Source organism: Lolium perenne, chromosome 4 (assembly GCF_019359855.2).
Source record: "Lolium perenne isolate Kyuss_39 chromosome 4, Kyuss_2.0, whole genome shotgun sequence".
Lineage (NCBI taxonomy): Eukaryota > Viridiplantae > Streptophyta > Magnoliopsida > Poales > Poaceae > Lolium > Lolium perenne.
In genome coordinates, this window is record NC_067247.2 from 388,675,383 (window position 1) to 388,695,819 (window position 20,437).

The window sequence follows — 20,437 nt, forward strand, 5'->3', positions numbered from 1 at the left end:
TGCGGCGGCGACGGGACTCCCGTTGCCTCGTGCGGGTGAATAAGAAGCTGGGTCCGTTCCTGGTCTGGTCATGCATTCTGGTCAACGGCCTGAGATTTTAGCCTTGATCTGTTGGTGGCCGTTGGATCTGAAGGGAAGGGTGGATGTGAGGGGACAAGGCAAGCTGTGCCTTGTGACTAGCAAGGCACTGGATCTCTGTCCAGCAGCACCACCCCTGACGGTTCCCGCCTTTTCCCCATTCCCCTCTCCGCCTCAAGCTCCTCGCCAAACCCTAGCCTTCTAGAACCTTCCAACCCATCCAGGGCTCGGGATGCGGCAGCTCCGCTGGGCCTCCCAGCCCCTTACCATGGCCAACACCGAGCCGCGGATGATGCTCGGGAACCGCAGGCTCTCCAAAGATGATTGGACGGCCATGCTGATGGTCCGCGACGCGATCGATGGCGACATCCCCGCCGTGAGGAGTAAGGTCCCCGCGCGCGCCGCCGGCTATCGGGTTTTGGTGCTCCTGGATCTGATGAGGTTTTTGCTTTTTTTGGTGGGTGGTGTTATACACGCGCGCAGAGGCTGCGCAGAAGCTGCGGAGGTCGGGGAAAGGCGTGGAGGAGGCGGTGGCGGCGGTCAAGGACCGGCAGTACTCCGGCCGTGGGCCGCTCCACATGGCGGCGTGGGCCGGGAGGCTCGAGATGTGCAAGTTTCTGGTCAAGGATCTCCGCCTCAACGTCGACGCGCCTGGCGACGAGGGTAATTGGTTTGTTAGCACTATTTTTTGACTTGGCAGAGTTGGATTGACTGGTGCCTTTGTTCCTGTGCGACTGTGCTGAACCTTTGGAGTGGCATCGGTAGATTTTTTCTTCTAAGTTTCTTAACTCTGCAAATTTTGATCCTGCTCAAGGACGCATTTGTTTCTTGAGAGGCTGGAGGATATCCCTGATCACCACCTATCCAATTAAAAATTTCAAGCTTAACTATTGATGTTACAGGAGTGCAGAGTGGCTTAGAGCGGTCATGCGGGACATGATACACAACCATTGCTTTCTTTTATTTTGGTGTTGGTGGGTGGGATGCCCCTAAATGTTCTTGTGTTTTTACGGTTTCTGCAGGGAGGTTTGTCTTTTTATTTTTTCTCGAGGAAGTGTTTCGGATGTGCTGCTTCTGTGAAATGCATGCTGAATCATGGATCTATAAAACTTTGTGTTAGCATCGACATCAATGGTGGCATTGCGAGTGAATTTTCGCGCTCTTTGTTTTAATCCTATGACGTAGCTCACCTGTCGTACCTGATTGTGTGATGTTCTAGTATGCATTTGGCAGCCGCAAGTGCTCTTGATTATCTACCACTTTATGTTGGTTGGAAGCAAGAATTGTTGACCATTCTTATTAAATGCTTGCCTTTCTTATGCTCTGCTAGGTTCAACGCCTCTATTATTTGCAATATTAGGTTGTGGATCTACATCAGTTATAAGATTTCTTCTTGATCATGGTGCTAATCCAAACAAAGCGGCTGCAGAAGGGTTTACTGCGCTCCATCATGCTACACTGACAGGTTCTCTTCTCTTTACCCCTGCCTATGTTCGTTTCAGTTTTTATTACACATAGTTTGCCCTGCCTGGTCTGCTATGCTTCATATTTACCTGTAACTGTTGTGATGTCTGTCCTACAGTAAGTCTCAGCTCTTCTGTTTTTCTATGTCTTGCACATTGTACTTTTGTACCTATTAACTAAAGGTGGTGACAATAAAGTTTAATTAGTGATGCATTTTTTGGGCTAATAGGTACTATTGGCAATCTAGAGGCAATAGGAACAATTGTCATTTGATGTTTTTTTTTGTTCAGATAGCTAGTTCAACAGTATGCCATGTGCATAAACTTTTCCCTTGAACAATGCACAAGTAGAGTTGAACAGGACTCGACTATGGCTTAAAATACTAGTCCTCAGCTTGGAAAATCTATTGGCTTTTGGTCTGTCTGGTTAGGTATGGCCAGTTTCTTCTTCTTTGTTTGTTGCATTGCCTATGCTTAACCATTGGTGTGGATCAGGTTCTGGTCAGCTGCCGAACACCTTTTTGGGTCCTACCTATGTTGTAATAGTTTCCCAGTTTGCTACTGCTTGTAAAAACCACTTAATATGCTTTACATATTTACTTCAGCTTACATGTTTGTAGAAACGCCCTACCGATATATTTTTGAAATATTAGGCGCTTGGCCATGGTTACATTTTACTTATTAAACATACAAACAAGGTGGCTTTCTAATATCAATCTGCAGAGATCGCAAGGCAAAAAAAAATCTAATTTTAGATGCTGCCTGCCCAAAAAGACTTTCCTTTTGAAGTTTTCCCAGTTCCGTTTGCAGTCCTAACCATATATTGGGACATAATAAGCAACTAAATCGTTCACCAGGCACACGTACCGATGCAGAAGAGGCAGGCGGGAGGATGTGGGCAGCTAACACCCGAGGTAATAAGCTATTTTTCGTATTATTTTTAATGTACCCTAATGGTAATGTGACCTGAGCATTTTCATTTATTTCATCCAGATACCTGTGAAATAGCAGAGTTATTATTGTCCAGGGGAGCTTATGTTGACCCTATGTGCATAAGAGGAACACCGTTACACATTGCTGCTCAAAGTGGAAATGTGGGAATGGTTGAATTGTTGTTGCGGCATCAGGCAAATGTAATATCTTTTTTCCCATCTTTGATTTGCTCTTTATGATCAATATTATGTGTGTTGTATACAGTACAGTATTCTCTTTAATATGGCTGAGAAGTCATGACTGGATGAATAGGGTTGGGCCTAGCAGTATATTTTTCCCTCTCCCAACCCTGCTTATTCCAAAGATTTCATCCTGTCAAGGTGGAATAGGTGTTTACTTCCTTGAGTTGGCTGAGCCAGGACTTCTTTTTTATTGGCCGAGTCTAATTTTATGGCTCTTTGCATCCTTGTATCATGTATCTCTTCATTAATCTTTAGATCTCTCCTTGTTTAAAATGTACTATTAGATTCTTGATGACTGCATGCTAGATTATAACATGGTTAAACCATGATTCTTTTGTGTAGTCATATAAGTCACTCGCAGATCCTTAATCTACTCTACCTACCTGATGGTGCTCACCTCTCCTCTCCGCTTCTTCCCACCTTATCCACACGACTGCTTACGTAGTGGCCATTCCGAGCATTGGTACTGGGTAGTTTATGCGCGAGTTTAATCTGACGTTAGCGACAATGGAGCTTTTATGTGGCATGCTGTGCTCTTTGATTGTTTATTTGACCCATATATGGTGATTAGTTGCAGATGGAGCTTTATTATACAAGATGGACATGAAAAATGTATGGAGGTTTAATCCTAAAACATAAAATAAGCTCTTTTGATTAGGTACGTTTAGTTATCAAGCCATGTATCTGGATGGGCTACATATATGTAGCTTAGACATTACTTTTCTGGTGTTATCATAAAATGATCTTAGACACTTGATATATTGGTAGAGCAAATCAAGAAGTATGTACATCTTTTTGTTTAGCTTTGCATATTTGATTGTGTCAAAACTGAAAGTGGTTACATGATGCTTCTTGTTAGTGCAACTTGACTTGATATCACATTCTAATTTGTACTGGCATGTTCTTATAGGTGTATATTTCTCTTATTAGCAAGTAAATTGAGTGAACCAGGATCGGCACATAGGTTGGTGGTCGAGTTGAAGACATGAGTATGGTAGCCGATGTGCTGCAAGTTTCAGCTCCCTGAACAGGACTTCAACCGGGTCCATGTGCTATTGCTGTCTGACAATCATGAAAATAAGACTCATGTTACTACACAAGTAAAATGGATACGTTGTTTCAAGTGATAGGTCAAGCAACTCTCATACATTCAGCAGTCATGACAATTCATAATATGCAGATATGAAACAAACAAAGTAGTTCCCTAGAATTATATATAACAATGAAGACCTGAGCACCTAGCAGATACCTGCGCATCGGATAATGCAGCACTTGTTATCAGGTTTGATTTCCTCTTATTTGCACATACAAATTTTCTTACAGCAGAAGAATTCATTGGTACTAGTAGATTGTAAGCGAAAACAATTTTATATGGTTTACCTGACTATGCATGCGCTGAGTTTGTTTTTCTGACCTGGGCTGCATTTTGCGTTTTCTAACTTCTAATCCAAAATTTGAAGCATATTTTGATTTCGTGATGATAATCGCTGAATGTATCCAGTATCCTTCATGCATCGCCTATGAAATATGACCTTATATACAACTCAATAAAACCGTTAGTCCACTATAACTGTCGTTAATTACCAGTACCACACTACGAGCTAGTTGTGCTTTCAAAATACCAAAAGCGTTAAATAAATAGTGCATGCAATAATTCCTGAAAGAACTGCAAGAATCAGATGATATGTACTATCACTTAGCACTTCAGCTTCACACTATTATGCAGAACAGAAAATATCTCACAAGAGATCACATATATGGGCTGCTACGTGCTACATTTTCCATGAAAAAAAAATGAGTGAGCAAAATACGTAAGCGGCAGAGTTTTCCTTTTCAGATTTTCTTCGACTCGTGTCAGGCTTGATCTAAGAGTGGATGATAAAACTAGAACGAACTAGCTTCTAAATTTCATCACCAGTGCCGGTGTTACCTTAAGAAGATTCGTCGACCTGGTGGCGGCAGCCCGATCTGGTGGTGGCAGCCATCGCCCTCGATCGATGCAGGATGGGGCCGACCTGGTGGCGGCGTCGCTCGCCGGCAAAGCAGGACCGGGCCGATCCTGTGGCGGCGGCGGTCGCCGTGGATGGAGACCGGGTGTTGATGATGCGGCGGACGCTGGGTGCTCGGCCCTTGGAGAATTCTCTCTAATCCAATTGTTGGGCCGAGCTGAATAGTACAGTTTTTTCTTCATTGTCTACGTTTGTTGGGCTATCGGGCCTAATCTAAATCGGTTAATCCTGACCGTTGTTCAAATCATACCTCTCCTCTTCCTAGGTGTGGTAAAAGGTACCGTAAAAGAAGCCTTCCAACAAAGCATCATCGCAGAGGCAGCAAAGGCAGTTGTAATTGAGTGAATTAGAACACTAATCCAGTGATATATTCCTACATTAATCTAGAAAGGAAAATTTCTCCCACATCCTGCTAGGCCATCGAAGTTAGATCTCAATTTTTTAGTATAATCAGCACCAAAAAAAACTCTCTAATGGGCAAAAACTTGGCTAGTATGTTGAGGCCAGCTGATTCACGGAAATATAATTTTTCCTTTAGCCATCTAGACAATGCCAGAAGGCTTATTGTTCAATTTTAGACTCCAACCGACTTACGTAATACAAAATGGTCCACCTAGCAGCGCACAGGAGGCTAATTGTTCTCAATCCAAACAAATTAGCAGCTTCAGAAATGTAATTGGAGACAGAAGTGTCTGTATAGCAAATGCCGATTACTTGATGTCAACTAGTTCCTGAACCAGATAAAAATTACTTGAGCAAACAGGATGTAGCCAACTAACGGTGCATGACCAGATTTAAATATAGCATACATTTAGTTGCACAAAGGCTAGAAAATCCTGCATTAGTAAGAAATAAAAAACTATAACCCTTTTGTATGTCCAAGGCATAAATAAATTTAATAAGGATTGGATTCTCTCATTTATCGGTTAATAGAAGTATAGTCCATTGAATACTTTTGGGTCAGATCTACAGTTTCGATCATATGACAAGGAATAGACACATAATATTTTTTTGAGGATAGTAGGCACTAATATTATAGGGTATAGGGTTTATTCTCATGCTCCAGATTCTTCTCTAGGTCGTGCCAATCATAGTATTGACAAACAGCTAACTGAAAAATGGACACGAAAATGACAGAATTACTCAAAAACCAAAAAAAAAAAAAAATGCAGCACTGTATACAGATCAAAGCTACAAGAAACAAATGCATGATTTGTAACAAATGCTCTAGCTAACTGATGTTTTTGAGGCCAAAGCTACAAGAAACAAATGCATGATTTGTAACAGAGAGAAGAACAAGAACTCAAGGTCGTTCTATTTAAAAGTCAGATTTGGGTCCTAAAACAGCTAGTTAAACCTGACCTGCCGAGTTGATCAAAGGTCTGGTGCACACTAGTCGTTGGTTCCTGGAACTAGCATGGTTCAGTTTAGCAAAAGCACACAACAGGAATGACCTTAAAATCTAGACACGTGAACAAGCAAGCAGGGCATTAAAGTACAGGCAACACTACTTAAATTCTAACTCCAAGCTGGTGCTCACTGCATTTTCAACAGAGGCTAGTTAACTGATTCAGGCAGCGACTAGTAGTTTAGTACTACTTACCAGCTAGAGATGTACTAGTAGAAAGTGCACTTGGTGAGACGCACATGCAGAACACGCCTTTATACAGACCAAAACTTAACACAAGAGTGTACATAAGTTCTGAACTTCCAGGATAGATGCTACTGAAATTACGGAGTTGTACCTCCAGTTCTCAACCTGTTACACATTACTTATTTGCATAAGCACTACTAGCAACTACTACTGTCGACGGAGAGATGTCCTTTCGGCTAGTCTGAAGTAGTTTGGTTCAATTCTTCAGTTTACTAAACATTTTGACAAGAACGACAAGCGACAAACTAATAGCAGTTTGTATTTTAGAGAGCATATTCCTTATCCCCTATTGTTGCTAACTACAGCAGGTATGTTCCCTTGGTGCTATAAATTATTACTAAACTTTAGTGCACTGTTTTTCTAGCCACCGAATCCCACTTACAAACCGAAGCACTTACTAGGTGTGGACATCAAATCTGAAACTGAATTTCTATTTGTTCAATCCTTGGTTTTACCACAAGCTTTGATCAAATCAGCAAGTAAACATCTCACAGAAAAGTGTCTTGCTACTCCTAATCCAAAATTTTACCATGAGTTAACCAGGGCAAGAAAACTTCGTCGGATTGGTCTATTTCACTTGAGCTCCTGGTACTTCTCCTTGTGACCTTGTCCCGCTGCTCTTCGAAGTCTGCTTCTCCCCTGTTCAGACGACTCGTCCGGCTTTCTCCTTCCTAGTGCACGGCTCTCATAGGTCCCCACCATGGTGCGAGAGCTAAGCGGGAGTCGCTCGCCGCTGGAGTCGCCATTGGCCGAGCTGACGGCCGGCCTCGACGCCGGGTCCTAAAGCAGCACTGTCCACCGGGAGAAAGGCTCGCACGCCTCGCTTCCTGTGCGTGGCGTGGGGACCCTTCCATTTTACATCGCTCTCTGAGTCCCAGCGACTACCTCTGTAGACCTCCTCCCCTCGCCTGCGCCAGCCCTTCTCCTTTCCTTCTCGCCGTCCTCTTCCTCATCCTCAGCAGCTCCGCCCAACCATCGCGGACGAAGAGGGGAGGAGGCAACGGCGAGGTGGGCGGCCGCGTGGACGAATAGGATTTTCGGAGACGGGCTGCCGTCGAGGACGACCACCGGAACAGGGCGGCGACGCGGGCTTCAATGGGAGGAGCCGTGGACGAGCTCGTTCTAGGGTTAGGAATGATGATTCTTTTTTCGGACCACACCACATGAGCTATGTCGGACTGTCTTGGGCCGGGCCCGTCTACGGGATTTTTTTGTGCGATGACGATTTTGCCCTGGCGGGGTCAGTAGTATGAACCATACCACTCACCTATTTGGCTGTGGTATGAATTGTTGGGAGCCTTTAGATGCACGAAAATTAACAGTTGTTATTTATTTAAGGATACCATAAAACAACCCTTGTTGGAAACCAGGGGTTCCAGGGACCATCTTTTCTGGAACTGTAATTTCAGTACGCAATGGTTGCAATCCATCAACATCACACTTGAAGACAATCTTGAACTCTCTCAGATGATTGCCACTGTCAGATGCAAGTTTGGAGGGCCTTTCTTCTTTCAAAGTGTTTTCCACTGCCTCCTGGAATATATGGAAGCAAAGGAATGCTCTCATTTTTAATAATCTAACACCTACTGCTAGAGCTTGGTCATTCTCTTCTAAAAGACATCTCTTATAGCCTGGCTAGATGCTCTATAGTTTTCTTTGGGCTAGCCCCATTTGTACATTCCCTACATCCCTTCCATCTTGTATATATTTTATCTCTTTAGTAAAATTTTACTATCGGGGCCTGCCCACAGCTTTCAGCTCAAAAATGTGTACTGATTGAAAGGAGCCTAAAATACTAATTAGTATATACATATATAACATGATACAATGAAAAAAATAAACAAAGATGATATGGCATTGTTTTTTCTTTGGTGATTTTTGGTATGCAAACTATTTTCGGTAACTTGTTACATGTTCGCTAGAAGTTGCATATCAGAATTTGATAATTTATTTTTCTCCGGTATCTATTTTGAAATATTAATATTTTCTTTACCCTTCCTCCAGCCTAACAGAGTTGTGTGCTTATACTATACACCACTGACACTGACTATCTTCGCTTCTTCAGTTAAATGCGCGGAACTACTTATTAAGGTGCAGTGACTTGTCCCTTTAGAGCTCCTACCATAGACAGTTTTGCGATGGTTATGTTGTTTCTAACATAAGCACAAGCTGTTGTACATTACTATATTGTAGAAACACTATCTTAAACATTCAGTATAATGTATTCCTTTTTTTAGGCTGGTGCTGATGCCAATGCTGGTAGGCCTTTTCAACCATTAGTAATAGCTGCGGCCCATGGCTTCATTGACTTCATCAATTGTTTGTTGGAAGCTGGCGCGAATCCAAATGTTCCTGGTCAAGTGAGTTTTCGTACTATTCTTGTCGATCTTCTGAGTTGCCTATGAATGGCTTAATGTAGCTGCAAAGATCTGTAATAGATTTTTGGAATGTTAGTATGTTACAAGTGTCTAATAGACCTTTTGGCTAAGGCCTTAAATGATGCCACATGTTGACATTGGGTTTAGTTCGGTTTAGTAAAGCATTGCTTGTTACTAACCTGTTTTATGCGTACTTCCCATTTTCTAATGAATTTTGCTCAATGAAAATTGTCGAAGGCTGTTACTTCAAAAGGAACAAAGTGACTAGCCTGCTAAGGACCAGTATTGACTTAGACTCCACAAGGAAGTGAAGAAGCAGTGTGCTATAGTGTGGAATTAAGAGTTTAGAACAGTTATGATTAGTCTGGAAAATAGGATAGAAGATGGGAAGTTGTTGTTATCCAGTTTGAATACTCAAATAAAATTTAGAAATGTTGCACTTGCAAACTAAGGTGTTTTGAAACTATGTCGTAATTAGTGGAGTTATTTTATAACTCGGTGAACTTTTGGCCAAGATGCCCCACAATGAAGCTGTATGTCTGATCTCTTACAATTTTCTAAGCATTCATGCACCCGTTCACTCTTTAGACATGTCCAGAATATAATGGGAAATCTGGCTACTCATACATTTGCGTAGACATTCATATTCTTCTGTACATTACTAGCCCTGCACAATCGCCTATAATTCGTCATATTTTGAATCTCATGGCAATATCAGTGTAGGCCTTCTCCACACTCTAATGTTATTGCGTGACGGAAACCCTAATTTTTTTCCCCTTTGATATCCTTCTGAACAGTGTGGTAGAACTCCAGCAGAAATTGCTGTAGTCGGAGGATGGATGGATTGCGCTGAGATTCTTTCCCCTCTTACATCTGCAGGCATTCATGTAATAATTCAACATGTGTACTATTTGAATTCAAGAACAAATTTGTGTATGACTTTCAATTGTTCATTTGATTTAGGATCCTATCTTTGGTGAACATGATGGATGGGCTTTGAAAGAGCAAGAGGATGCTGCATTAGAGGAAAATAGCAGATTTGCTTTGAAAATGCAAGAGGATGTCACATTCGAGCCTATGGTTTTGAAAATGCAAGGGGATGCTGCATTTGAGGAAAATGCTTATGCTTATGCTTTGGCTCTGTATACCAAGGTATATTCTTGCATCATATAGTTATCATTAGCTTTGTGTGCACTTTACTTGTTGGTCAACCCTTTCTGGCCTAAAATGCTTTGGATTATGGGAATTGCATTAATAAGTGCTTTCCTAGATTACCTCCATGTACATACTCTTTATGCCTTGTGTCGTCCTACACTTGCGAATCAGATGTGTATCGTATCTTGTATGCTTACATGTGGTTTTTGAAGACAAGAAAGGGCTTTAGATTATTTTGTCTGCATCTAATTTGATGCCTGGTGTCAATAAAGCGTGACTTGATGTCTGCAGGCTATGGAGGCTGACCCTGATGATTCAACCTTGTATGCCAAGAGGAGCCTCTGCTGGCTGCATTTGAGTGAAGAGGACAAGGCTTTAGATGATGCTAATACCTACAAAGCTATGGAGATGGATCTTTCAAATTCCTGCTATGAGCAAGCAGCAGCTCTGGTACTGACCAAGGTGAGCTGCGGCAGGCAGTGGCATTCTGTTGTTTTCCATACTCTGTTGTATTTTCCCTGGGCATGCACTGATGTCTGCTTGTTCAGGAGTATGCACAAGCATGCCAAGCACTCATGTCTGGATTGAAACTGGACTTGAGAAGCGACGATCTGGATTGAAATTGGACTTGACAAGTGAATGACAGCAGCCGGGTGAAGGAACTTGGCAACCTCTTCTCTTTGCTTGCTTCCCAATTCCCATTGCTTGCTTGGATTGCTCCTGGCAGGCTGTTCTTGTAATTTGTTTTTCAGATATGCTGAGACTGCTTATATGTTTTGTCGGTGGTGTATGTCCCTTGTGCGGGTCAGCGCGATTGCAACCGTATGGTGTTAGTATTAACTTATGGATTAAAACTTGCAGGTACTACTGCACCAGCTGAGATTTTGGAGGTCTGTTTGTTGACATGTTTTTAGGACACTGCATTTTCGTTTGAGGTTTGTCTGTGTTTGGCGAAGGGAGAAACCGAAGCAGTCTGAGATGTACTGTATCTAACATATGTACATGAGTAGCTGGAGATGTACCTAATGCCTACTATATAACATATACTACCATGATGCCCAACTGAGGGGCCTGTTGTATTTGTAGATTAAATACATGCTCCTCACAGTTGTGTTTCTGAAGATGTTCCACGCCACCTCTGCTCTACTCTATTCAGCAAAAGCAGAGGAAATCAAAACCAACCAGCACACACGTACACAGGCATGGTCATGTACAAAGTTAATGAAGAAAAATAAATAAACAAAGCACATCCATCCATCACGGTGAAGCTAGTCCGTGGGAGAGTGAGGTCACAACTAGTATTGCTTCACAAACTGGATTCTGGCAGGGGAAGGAATGATCCGTCACTGACGAGTGAGAGCCCGCTGGATTTTCTCAGGCGTGATCCTGAGGACGAGGCCGGGGAAGACGTCGACCTGAGGACGAGGCCAGGAAAGACGTCGTCGGGGTCGTGGACGTGCGGGTTGCGCTCCAGGATGTAGGGGTCGCCGCACCGGTCGCTGATACCGTGCAGCGTCTCCCCCTCCGCCACCACGTACATCTCCTCGCACGGCTGCCACCGCGCCGACAACAACGTGTCCCGCACCATCTCCCCTTCCTCGCTGGTGGCGGTATCGGTCGCGCACACCAGCAACACCGTCGTCGCGCCACAATGATTGTTTGGATGGTAACAATTTTACTTGAGCTCGACTGGAGAAACGAAAGGCAATTTTATTGGTAGGCTATTTTATGCTCGGAAGAACATACCACCGTATTTGGTTACGTGCGGAGTGACCAATGTGTTAACCTCTTTCCCAAATAGTGAGAATATCACCCCTTTTCAGCATCAACATAGCACACATTCTTCGGTACCACATAGCAGATTCGTCAGCACAACATAGCACACATTGTCAACACATAGCAAACACATAGCAAACATATTGTCAACACAGTACGAGACATGAAATAGGCATAGTCTTCACTCGTCAATCATGGCAAGGGCTGTATCATGCTACGGGTACCTCTAGACCTCCTCTGTCATGGTGTGGTCGAAGATAGTGACCTTGAAGACGTCGCCCCTTGTCACCTTGAAGGTCATGAAGTGGTCGATCTTTACGTGATGGGCAATGGTAAATTTAGGCCACCCTTGATAGACCGGTGTTTGTCTTCGGGATGATCGTCCTCGGGACGGTGCCAAGGTAGGGGCGGAAGCCTGTGGGAATTGGCAGCATTCCCAATCCTATAGACAACACCAGTTTAGCGAAGTGGGTTGGTCCGACGTCGTCATGGAAATGCCCAACCTTGACAGGCCTCCCCTAGGCCTCTTGGCAGCTACCTTCTCTATCTTCCTTCGAGCAATCCTCGGCAAAGACGCTGACCGGTCCACCCATCATCATCTTCGAGCACTGAAAACGAAGCAACAATTTGAATATACACACATGCAGCGTGTGATGATAAACCGTGAGCAAAGATCAGATATGGTTGAAGCCTCATAGATACTACTTTGCGGCATAGATGATCCTAGCTAACCAAGAAAATGTGCGCAGGCCTGAGTACTTGTACACCCTTCAAGGTCAGAAAGAAACACCCTGCCACCAGTGTGCGTGGTAACATTTCAATCATTGGCAAGAACATGACAAAAAAAAGCCTCATATAAATGAACACTCAAGTCAAATGGACTATCAACAAACCAAGTCTAGTGTACAAGCAATCTTATTGCACATAGGACTAGGTTTATGGTCAGCCCCTTACCTTGCATTATGCCACGGAACAATGCCACAGTAGAAACAACAATCAAAGCATCATGGAAGCAAACATATAAGACCTCAAATCATTGAGCACCACGATTGACACTACTAGAAAAAGAGCTAGCCGTAAGATGACTATAGCAGCGGCGCACCACTACCCTGGTGCGCCACTCCTATAAAATTAGCTTAGAGCATCTCCAGTCGCGTCCCCCAAACCGTCCCCCAAAGCAATTTGGGGCGCGCTGGACCAAAAAAAATTCTAGTCGCGTCCCCCAAACACGAATTTTGTTCGGCGCGCCCCGATACGGTGTCCGGCGCCCCGAGCCCGTCCCCGCCCCACAGGGGACGCACCGGGGACGCCGGACACACCGAAAAGCGAGGCGAAGCGACGCGGGCCCGACGCGTCAGCGGCTCAGTGAAAAATCGTCTCCCACTCCCGCCAAATCACGTCCCTCCCGCCATATCGCCGCGCATTTCTGGCCTCCCAACGCATATCCCGCCATCGATTCATTTCTCATATCCCGACGATTTGTTTCTCCCTCCCGCCGTCCACCACCCGCCGCTATCCTCTCCCCATTCCATGGCGCCGCCGATAGCCCCCAAAAAGATGGCCAAGAAAGCGGCCAAGAAGCCGTCGGGCAATGCGACGAAAGGGGCGAAAGCGCCGTTCACGAAGCCGCGGAAGACGCCGGCTCCGAAGAAGAAGCAGTAAGGATGGACCGAAGATCAATGGCAGCAAGATTGTGTGCGCCAGAGGATGGCGACGGCGGAGCGGAAAGGACGGAGGGCAGCGGAGCAGGAGAAGAAGGCTCTAGCGTCGCGCCAGCACCAGCACATAATGGTCGGGTGTCTCGCATCCACCAATGCGACCCCATGGAGTACGAACGTGCCGGTGTACGTTCCCGGAGTGTTCTCTCCGTCGTCATCCGCCTTCTACAACGACGGCCCCTCCGGCACTCCCGGGTGCGTGACGCCTAACTTGTCGCCCCACTACCAGGATGCGCTGCTGCATGGCGGTTTCAACCCCAACAACCTCTACTCCCCGGCGTACGAGCAGCGCGAGCCACCACCCGGTCCGGACGGCGACCCTTTGACTGGCCGCAGGGGGCCGTTCCAATTCGACGGCGCCGGTGCTGAGGGTGCTGAGGAAGAGGTCGGGGGTGAGGATGAGGAGGACGATGAAGAGGAGGAGGTGGAGGACGACGACGAGGAGGAGGACGAGGACGAAGAGGGCGGCGAGGAAGAGGACGAGGAGGGTGCCGGTGACGATGATCTCGTGGAGGTAGACGCAGACGGCGTGAGGACGAAGAAGAAAAAGAAGAAGAAGGCGTCGGGCACACGAGGCCCCAAGTGGACGGTTTTGGAGGATCTTTGTCTGTGCGAGTCGTGGGCGACGGTGAGCCATGAATCCATCATCGGCGCCAACCAAAAATACGGGAAGTATTGGGCGAGGATCAATGCCGAGTTCGATGAGCGCAAGCTCATCAAGAGCGACAACAACAAACTGACAATGAAGAGGAGCCAAAAGGCAATGTCGACGCGATGGGCCATCATCCAGGCGTCCGTGAACTCCTTCCATGGATACCATCACGACTTAGTGACCAGAGCCGACAGCGACGCTGACGTCTCCCAACTGGTACGACTCTTCCATAATCTGTAGCGCCTACTTTGTGTTCGATGAAATGATTCCGCTTCCTTTGGTTAGTTTGATAGGGCCACAGAGGTTTACCGGAGGAACTCGGATGGGGATAAGTTGTTTGCGCTGATGCATTGCTATAGAAATCTCAAAGTGAACGAGAAATGGTGGTTGACGCGCCTTTCACTGTCCAAGGGGAAGGACGCCATTGATCTGGATGGCAACGTCGGCAGGGCGTCCTACTGGCAACATGGCTGCCAAGGCCGCCTTGGCCGACGCCGCGTCGTCTGAGAAGACGCAGGCGTCAATCACGAAATGCCTCGCCGACGTCTCCTCGACCTTTCTCTCCCGCGACAAAAAGGCTGACGAAAGGTGGGCGGAGCTGCTCAAGAGGCAAGAGGAGAAGTTGGAGCTCAAGAAACATACGGACGACATGTCCCTGCTGAGAGCGTCGACAGAGGGAATGTCTCCCCGGACGCGGGCGGCGCACAACTTCTTCAAAGGCCAGATCCTCGACGACATCGAAGCCAAAATGGCGGCGGCCATCGCTACGACCGACGCGGCGGCCGACGCGGCGGCCCAGGCAGCGGCAGCGGCAGCAACCGCGGAGCAAGAGCTGGCTGACACGTCTTCTACTGCTACACTTGTGTCGGCCTATGCGTCGGCGACGGAGCAGAAGGAGCATGCACAACACCGGGCAGATCGCGACGAGGTCATCGTAATCGACGGGCATGCGTCGACTCAGGATACGTCGCCGTCGCCCAACCCCTTCTTCTAATTACCATGCACCGCCGGTCTGTAATATGATCACGCGCCCAATACTTTGATCGCCGCTACTCTGATCGCGACGATTCGGCGGGAACGATCTCTTTTGAATGCAACAATTTGAATTTTTGTTTGGGGGCGGCGTTTGGCGGACGCGGCTGGGGAGCAACGTCCCCCAAACGCGGCACGAACAAAACACGTACCCAAACGCTCAATCCGACGCTATTTTGGGGACGGTTTGGGGAACGCGACTGGAGATGCTCTTATTAGCAAGTGAGTGTGATGCGCCGTGATGCATAATGGTGGCTTGTTAGCAATTAATTGGCTTCTGATGTAGAATGTTATGCAACAAATGGAATTTTAAAAATTAGCATAATGGGAGGCCCTGTGATGTTAAAATTAGCATAATGGGAAGCCTCTGTGATGTTAAAATTTAATAAGATACTTCTGAATTTTCATCCATCATGCAACAAATGGAATATTATGCATCATTCAGGAATAGATGTTCTTTATTCAGCAAAGTGCTAACTACTAGTGTCAGTGCTAGTTCTTGCTCAATAATGTATTGGCCAAATAGAATACCAGTTATTTCATTTGGTTAATAGCGGTAAACTGGATTGTTTTTAAAAATTTATAAGCTAGCTTTCCTCAATAACATGTTGCTCTAATTATTGATGTAAATTGGACTGTTTCTATTTACCAGCGAACATGCATCTCCCGTTGCTCTAATTGTTTCGCTGGTTCTTTGTTCAGAAGAAGGGATAGAGAAGCTTGCTGCTGCCACCGCTGCTGATCAAAGGAAGAGTGTTGTTGCACTGCCGCTGCTGCTACAAACAAGAGGCTCAGGAGCTCCCGGGGGCCAAATTTCCGTCCGGATGAACCTAATCCGGATGAATTTTTGCACTGGGAGGACGGTTTTCCTAGCCGTGCCTCGCTCAAGCCTCCTCTTCGCCGCCACGCGTCGCCCTTCTCTGAGCTCACCTCGACGCCACGCGCATGGACCTGTCGGGCTCGCGCTTCTTCGACTCCTGGGACGACGCCGCCGGCGTCGTGTGTGCGCCCGACGAGGAGGACCAGTCCGTCCTCACGCTCGGCAGCGGCGACGCGCGGGGCAAGGGGCAGCGGCACGCGGGGCAAAGGCCGGCGGCGCGCAGGTGGCTGCGGCGACGGCGCACGAGGCAAGGGGCGGGCGGCGGCGCACCGGGGCCGTGGCGGGGAGTTGGAGCGCGGGGCCAGGGGCGGGCGGCGGCTCGCGGGGCAAGGGGCAGCAGCGGAGTGCGGCGCCGGCGGCGAGCGTGGGCGTGGGCGTGGTAATTATTTCGCTAATGGCCACTGACGATGGGCCAGACGACTTGTTTTCGTCCATCCGGAGTCCCCGGGAGACCCCTGGGAAACCGAGGATGGCATGGGGAGTCCGGACGAAAATATGCTCAAATCCGGACCAAAACGAGGAATCTGGGGCCTGACTGGGCAGTTTTTCGCCGTCCGGATGAAAAAAAAGTGGTTATGGGGGGCTTCTCGGAGAGACGAGTGGGGATGCTTTAAGTACTTGCTTCTACTTGATACTTGCCCTTGCTGGCTGCTGCTGCTTGCTTTGCTGTTGTTGGATGCTAGTGGTTGCTGCTTGCTGCTTGCTGCTTGCTGTTGTTGCTGATGCTTTGTGCTTGCTGGTTGCTGCTACTGATGGTTGCTGGTTGTTGCTCGTGTATATGTGGTAGATCAAGAGAAATGAGATGGTGACATTTCTTTCGTGCTCCCATAGTGCTAGGCATTGTTTTGTGCAGTGACTTGAAATGAGTTGCCCATTATCATCCAAATCTTGATTTATTTCCATTTCGGTGAAAAAGGGCACTTCTAGGTCAAGAAATTAGCGAAGGTCATGCCGGAGTTTTCCGTGAATTTTGTCACTAACTAGTTACATTATTTCTTATTTTGTGCAAACATGGCCGACAACGACAAGGACGGCGCTTCGGGCAGCAAGCCAGAAAGGCAGCTGTCCCAGGAGATGGAGGAAGAAGCTCACCGAGGCGTGGACGTCGATGAAGCTGATATCGATCCCGACTACAGAACCAATAGTGATGTTGGGGATGACACCACTGATGGTGCCACCGGGGATGACACCACTGATGGCGGCGAACACATAGATGGTAGCCAACTGAAGAGGCAACAGAAGGACCGGCGCCCGAACGTGCTCAACACCGTGAAGCAAGCACTAAAAGAAAAGTTTTTCCTAATGAGTCTAAGCCGACGATTTGGGTTATGTGGTGCATATCGCGTCACCTAAGGATGCACCACGAAGTTTAAGGTTCGTCGCGTATGGGTGGCCTTTGGACACGAAAATTTGGACCGTTGCAAAAGATTTTTGGGAGGCCGTTGACTACTGACGTTATGCTAACTGACACGTGACAGACACTGTTGACTGACCGGTAACACCGTTAACTGGGGTAAGTGTCTGTGGTAAATGACACACCCACACAAGGCCTGATGCGCCTTGAACGGGCCATCCCAATAAGGAAGACTGGGCCGGCCTATTTATTTTGCGAGTCGTGCCAGCTGATTTGGTTTGACCGGTCAATTAAATAACTGGGCTAGACCATTAATTACATGGGTCGAGGCCTAATTTCTCAATTTGACTAGTCAAACACTAAACGAGCCAACCCATTCAGTTTTTTTGGCTGGCCCAACATAGTTGGTTTGACCGGTCAATCATTTTGATGGGCTGGCCCACTATGTACGCGGGTCATGTCAAATGTATTGCTTTGATAGTCACCAAAATAATTGGGCTGGCCCACTTAGATCACGGGCCGGGCCAACTTTTTTTGTTTGACCGGTCAACTGGTAAACTTCGATGTCCCATTTAGTAAATGGGCCAGGCTTACTTAATCTCGTTGACCGGTCAACTTATTGACTGGATTGGCCCATTCTATTAGTTGGCCAGCCCACAAATATAAGACCGGTCAACTCGCTGTCTTGGCCGGCCCAGTTAGAATTACAAGTATGTCCAGCAAATTCATGAGCCGGTTTAGCTGCGGCTTGCTACATAAATTGGAAAACCCATTACAGTTAAAAGTTGATATCCTAAAAATACCATGCTTAATCTAGCACGGGCAAATCACAATTACATTCATTTAAAAACCAATTAGTGTTTCACATTGTAGCATCGACATATGCCTCTGAGGTGCTATGGAGTGGCTCTGCCAGGGCTCCGTCAAGCTGCTGTTGCGAGTGTTCAGATCAGGCGCCATCGACCTCATCTATGCTTGCCTCCTCAGGTTCGTGGTAGTCCTGGGTACCATGGTAGGTTGGTTTCTCTGCCGTCGTGCCGTTGTGGTCTTGTTGCTCTGCTTCGGCAGCCTTGGAGATCAAGAACCTTTTTTTTCTTGGAGCAACTCATCTGCGTCCAGGAATTGGGCGCCAAAATTTTCGACCGACATGGTCGCTTCAACGCCGGTATGCTCCGACAGCTTTTCTACCTCCGTCTGGAGGTCCTTCAACACTGTAGGCGCTGAAAGCTTTGCCAGGACGAAGGCAAGTGGTCTTGTCCCCGCACTCGTCCATGGTTGCAGCGCGCTGCGGTTCCTGCTCCGCGGTGGAGAAGAGGGAGGACTAGATTGCAAGGTCAATTTTTTTAGCAAGGTCTTCTCTGCATTTGCTAGGGACCAATACGTGTTTTTCTCATTTCTTGGGGTCCTTTGTAACTTTTATGTACCTCTGCTGTTGACTTAATGAAAGGTTCAAGGCCCTTCTAGAGCCCTACTTTGTTCAAAAAAAAAAAGTTGCTCACCGCATACACCATGTGGTAGCGTGATGTCTATATCCGTTTAGCTCTACCTCCAATCACGCAGAGCAGACCATATGCAATCGGAGTCGGACGTCGCCAGTAGTTCGCAAGGAAATAAAACGAAGTCCATGGAAAGACCAGACGTTACGTCCGTCCGCGGAAACAAAACCGTGTCCTCTTCGCGCCGGCCGCGTGACGGAACAAAACCGTGTCCTCCTCGGAAACAAAACGCTGTACAGTAGTATATATACCCTGTTGCTGTTGGTCGTCGGATCCAGAATTCCAGATCAAAATCTCCAGCAATTGGTACGGGGGGCAAGAAACCAAGGATGGCCGCCTCGCAGAGCCACCGCAATCGAGCCCTGCTGGTTGTTGACGACCCCAACGAGGCCTACTTCATCTTCGAGCTCAACCTCGACCATCTTTTCTCCGGCGAACCCGACGAGGAGTTCCCATCCATTCTCAACATCCCCGACCCCGCCACCAGCTTCAGCAACTTACCACGCAGCAGGGAAAACATGGCCACCACTGTCTCCGGCAACCTGCTCGTTGTCGCCACCTCCAAGTCCCGGACTCTGCTCTACGACACTGGCTCGCGCTCCACCTCGACTGGCCCGGACATGCGATCCGGCAAAGTCTCGATCCTTCTTGTCCCCGTCGCAGTCGCACACGATATGGTCTTCGCCATGTCTTTCTTCCCCCACCTCGACCCAGAAGGCACTCCCCACGCCGAGCTTCTAGCCAGGGACACCGACGCCGGCGGTCGCTTGGCCTGGCACCCCATCCCGGATCCACCACTCCTGTCCAGCCTACGCCCTGGCGGCGAGAGGGAATGGCGGATCTCGGGCTACTTCGTGGCGGGCACGCGCGTCTGGGTCTCCTTCTCGCGTGAAGGCACCTTCTCCTTTGACACGGCGTGCCGCCAGTGGCGCATGGAAGGCACCTGGGAGCTGCCCGTCAGGGGCCTGGCCCTTTTGATCCCCGACTTTTTGGGCGGCGGCCAGCAGCTGCTCTTTGGTTTCTCCTCCGCGGATGGGCACTTCTGCGCCTGCGATATGGAGGCTAGGCCTCATCCGGTGATCATCAAGTCCTGGCCAGAGGCCATCCCCTCAAAGCTGGCCCAGCGTGCCAGATACTTCGCAGACCCGCACACCGCCACGCTTAGCTACTGCGGAGCCGGCAGATTCTGCATCTCGACGACCATTGTCACCGGGTACTTCCCTCGAAAGCTTGTCAACTGGAACCAAGTGCTCAATCTACCACGCCACGCCGTCTCCCTCGTCGCCATAGAGGTCACCCCGGAAATGCAGCTGATCAGGCACAAACTCGACTGCTACTCCTTGCCAGCAGATGCGCGAGTAGGGGGCTGTCATCTACTGTAGCCGCCCAAAATTCCTGTAAGACCTGGTCTATTTCCAGAGCCTCGTAGCTAGAGTCGTAGACCTTGCTCGTGAGATGACATGTACCTAATGCCTACTACTATAAAACATATACCATGATGCCCGACTGAGGGGCCTGCTGTATATTGGTAGATTAAATACATGCTCCTCGCAGTTTGTTTCTGAGATGTTCCACGCCGCCTCTGCTCTACTCCATTCAGCAAAAGCAGAAGAAATC

General features: G+C 47.5%; 1 protein-coding gene across 3 annotated transcripts; it reads left to right on the forward strand.

The window, feature by feature from the left end:
• The first annotated feature begins 207 nt into the window (after positions 1-207).
• Positions 208-10,720, forward strand: LOC127297352 (ankyrin repeat protein nuc-2). Of its 3 annotated transcripts, XM_051327661.1 has the most exons (11): positions 208-461; positions 562-741; positions 1,409-1,543; positions 2,399-2,455; positions 2,535-2,674; positions 8,384-8,470; positions 8,617-8,739; positions 9,555-9,644; positions 9,721-9,909; positions 10,204-10,374; positions 10,461-10,720. In XM_051327661.1, exons 1-11 carry the CDS (start codon positions 311-313, stop codon positions 10,530-10,532), a joined length of 1,395 nt encoding a protein of 464 aa, XP_051183621.1. In that variant the 5' UTR covers positions 208-310; the 3' UTR covers positions 10,533-10,720. The 3 variants fall into 3 exon arrangements, with proteins under 3 accessions (XP_051183621.1, XP_051183623.1, XP_051183622.1); XM_051327663.1 differs by lacking the exon at positions 9,555-9,644; XM_051327662.1 differs by lacking the exon at positions 8,384-8,470.
• Positions 10,721-20,437: the final 9,717 nt, after the last annotated feature.